Source organism: Fulmarus glacialis, unplaced genomic scaffold (assembly GCF_000690835.1).
Source record: "Fulmarus glacialis isolate BGI_N327 unplaced genomic scaffold, ASM69083v1 scaffold6691, whole genome shotgun sequence".
In the NCBI taxonomy this organism is placed as follows: Eukaryota; Metazoa; Chordata; class Aves; order Procellariiformes; family Procellariidae; genus Fulmarus; species Fulmarus glacialis.
Window position 1 is genome coordinate 1 of NW_009192052.1, and position 4004 is coordinate 4004.

The window sequence follows — 4004 nt, forward strand, 5'->3', positions numbered from 1 at the left end:
AGTTTCACTAATATTTTTGAGTTCAAGGGAGAAAAATTATTTTGAATTCTTGTAGGGAAGAGGTAATCACTTTTGCTGACTTGAGAGCCTGAAACAAAAAGGGGTTCAGAATAAATAGCCTTACTAATAAAGCGTAAAGCAGGAGGACTCTTTTGCTAATACTGAGTGTAAATGAAACTTTTAAGAAATAATTGTAGACCTTGCTAGGTGGACGTGTTCATCCCATTCAATTCTGAATACGCAGCTGCTGTCAAAATGCAGACTGATGTGCCACTGCCTGCGGGTTCGGCTCCCTTAGCTGAAGTAGCGCTGCCCTCCACCAGCCGCCTCTGCCTTCGCACAGATGGGTCAGAAATGGTGGCTCAGCGGCAGCTGCGGGACTGGTGTGACTGACGCTGCACGTGTGCAGGGCTCCGTGGTTACAACGGGGGAGCGGAGGACTAGTGAATGTGGGTTTTGTGTTACAAAAAGAATGACTAAACTCATAACTGTATGATGCATTTTTGTTGTGGCCCAGATGATGATTTCCAGTTGATACAGAGGACTTTTATGGAGAAGCACTACCAGGAGTTTGATGACTCGGAAGAAAACAAGCTCATCTATACTTCTATTTTTAATGAATATGTAAGATACTTTTTCCTATTTTTTTGCATGTATTGCTTTTTGGGGGTTTTTTTTAAGGCCAGCCCAACCTCAGGTCCTGCATTACCCCCATGTATAAAATACTGGCTTTACATGGAGCAGAGCCAACATACTGCCTGCTGTACTGCCTGCTGTCTCTTTCACATGATCTGTGAGCAAGAAAGATGTTTTCTGGAGCTCTAGGTTCCTTTCTCTTTGTTTCACCTGAAAAATTCTACAGATGTTTTGTTCTCACCAGTATTCCCAGCAAAAATGTTCAGCTCAGTGCCTCAGCGATGGTGTGAATAATTGAACTAGCATTGCCCAGCTAAGGAATCTGCAGTTGTTTGCCCAGTGAGGATAATGCAAAGTGTCAATAAGGTGTCAGTGTAAGGAAGATGCACTGTTTTGAAATCTGCTCCTGAAATTTGTTATGATGTTGTTGGGCTGGTTTGTTTGTTTTTTTTCAGATCTCTTTAGTAGAGAAATACATTGAAGAAAAATTGCTTGATCGGATTCCTGGTTTTAATATGACTGCTTTCACAATGTCATTGCAGTAAGTCTCTGCTTTGCTTTTGGTTGAGGGGCAAGTTATGTGCTTCTCAGTTAGGTGCCTTTATCTAGATTAAAACTTAGGTTTGACAGCTCTCCCTTTAGAAAGAGCTTCCTCTTTAATTGAAAAAAAAAAAAAAAATCTTGCATGCAATGACTGACCACTTTTCTTGCCTTCAGCATGTTGTGCTACTCTAAATTTCTGAACTGTTTTGCTGAAATATATTGGGGCTTAAGGGGTAGGAAGAGAAATCAGAATGAGAACACTGAAAGGTTTTCTTCATCATTGTCACTTTGACACCAGACCCTTAAAAGGTTGGGTCTCATCTATCTCTTTCAGGCTCTGTGTTGGACACTTAAATAGCTTGGTAGTCTTTCAACAGTCCTGTGATATAATGTCTTTATTGTAATTTTTGTAGAAAGCGTTCAGAGAAAAGTTTGCTTTTTCTTAAGCTTTTGCATTTGGTCGCTTTAGCTTAACAACTTTATGAAGAGGTCACTTTTGAAACATCACTGGTTTTCCCCTTGAATAAGAAAATCAGGTCTCATTGGGAACTGAATATCTTACAATTTGAATCTATTTAATTTTAAATTTTTTTTTAAATAAAACATTGGGAAGTTACTGTGAATACTGTGAATATAGTATGCTTAAAAGATAGACTGTTTAAGGTAAAGCTCCTTCTGACAAGATTTAAAGAATTTAAAAAAAAAAAACAACTCAACCCTTGACTGTTAAGAAAGTCTTGTTGAAATATGCCGATATGGGAGCACAGAGTCTGTCTTCCAAAATGTTTTCACCAAAAGTCCTCTACCAAGTATTGTCGGTACAGTCCCTCATTCTTAAGGGGTATGTGTGAGCATTCTGTGCCTCTCCCCAACCTTTCTCGCCTTCCAAGGGACTGTCTAGCTGTTTCAGTGCTCAAGATAAATAAATAGATTGCTAGTTGAGTGTTACTTCTGTTCACTTACAGGTCAGTTTCTTTGTCTGGTTTTCAAGGATACTCTTACATCTTGGATTTACATAAATACAATATATTAATGTACTTGGGTTGGGAATACCACAAGGTAGTATCTGGCTAAAGTTTTGCTTTACGGAAGACCTATAATAACATTCTTGTTTAAATTTTGATATTGTTCTATTTGTCCTGGTATTCTTTTGACCTCATACCATTTTAAAATAAGAGTTTATTTACCACACAGTTTTCTAATTCCCCAACTACTTCTCTCTACAGACAGCACAAAGATGAGATGGCAGGTGATATATTTGATATGCTTCTCACGTTTACTGACTTTCTGGCTTTCAAAGAAATGTTCTTGGATTACAGAGCTGTAAGTATGTCACATCGTTTATTTTCATTGGCATAATGGATATTGGTTTTGAGTAGCTCTGCCTGAGAGTACCAAAGGCAGTCTTACTACAGCAGGTAGCAGCATTTACTCAAAGGCTGTACAGGGTTAAAAGGAAAATAACTTCACTGGGTGGCTATTTAAACTCAAAATGTACATTTAATAATTTCTGGAAAACATGAGTGAAGCTGGCATGTGGACCAGTTCTTCAGAAACTCATGCTTTCTGCATCTTTGAATGTTGATTTCCAACTGAGCGTAAGGGAACACTTTTTTTGCTGTGTGGGTGACCGAACACTGGCACAGGTTGCCCAGACAGGTTGTGGAGTCTCCATCCTTGGATATATTCGGAAGCAATCTGGACATGGTCCTGAGTGGCCCTGCCTGAGCATGGGGTTTGGACCAGATGACCTCCAGAGATCCCTTCCCACCTTGACCATCCTGTGATTCTATGATACGTTTTCTTAATTTTTGCGGTTTTTTCCCCAGCCAATCCAAAATTAGCTTTTTAAGCTTATTCCATTTGTATTTCTCCTCCTTTCTGTCCAGGCTAGAGAAACAAACAAAGGTTTTTGAATGAGCTTTTTCCTGGGGAAATGAAACACATATAAGCACTCCCCAGTGTCTGTCCAGTCACATTTGACAAAGGAGCAAAAGAGTCAAAGTTGTCAGCGTTGTCTGTCCTGTGCCGCCTTACCCCACCCCTTTAAGTTTTGTGAAAATAGGGGCAGGTTGAGGAGAAGGAGACAGTCCGTGTCTCAGCAGGAATAGTTTCAGTTGGGTTTTGCACCATTGGGGTCACCTGAGAGGCAAACCACAGAAGCTCGATTTCACTAGTTCCTTGAGCACTGGGTGAGCCGGCTGGCTGGCGGTTCTTGACCAGATGTAAGCAAGATTCTGCTTCGACCTGGACATACAGCTGGTAGAGCGACAGTGACCGCACTCCAGGGATTCCTGCACAATGTCTTCTTGAAGTTTGGGTTCACCTACAGATACGAGTGGGAAAAAATAAATGCTCTGCTAGAGCATTTTCAAGTCTCACAGCAAGCTGCATGCAATCATAGATGCTCAGATGTAGTTTTACGTTGATGCGGTGTAACAAACAGAACATGAATTGCCTCTTTCATTTTTTTGAACTGCTTATTCCAAAACAGCATTGAGTCAAGGATTTCTTTTTCTTCCATTTTTCTAGGAAAAAGAAGGTCGAAGTCTGGATTTAAGCAGTGGGTTAGTGGTGACTTCATTAAACAAATCATCAATATCCTCCTCCTAGAACAGTTTATGCACTACTTTCCTTCTCCAGATGAGTGCTGCTGCTTTCTTTTGGACATTAAAACACTAAAGGTCATGAGAATCAAGGTGCTTTCACATGGTGAAAACTCATTCACCCTCCAGACTATACCTTCAGAGGCCTGATCCTAGAAACATCTGTTTGTGAATTCTGGTTGGTATTTAGTGACCACAGAAGAAGAAATTTTCAACTCC

At 40.3% G+C, this 4004-nt stretch overlaps 1 protein-coding gene across 1 annotated transcript; it reads left to right on the forward strand.

Annotated features, from left to right (window-relative positions):
• Nucleotides 1-517: 517 nt before the first annotated feature.
• Nucleotides 518-3792, forward strand: ARL2BP (ADP-ribosylation factor-like 2 binding protein; the record flags this gene model as incomplete). Its single annotated transcript, XM_009586899.1, has 4 exons — nucleotides 518-624; nucleotides 1092-1177; nucleotides 2406-2502; nucleotides 3712-3792. Coding segments are annotated over 4 exons (371 nt in total), but the record flags the coding sequence as incomplete, so codon positions are not given.
• Nucleotides 3793-4004: the final 212 nt, after the last annotated feature.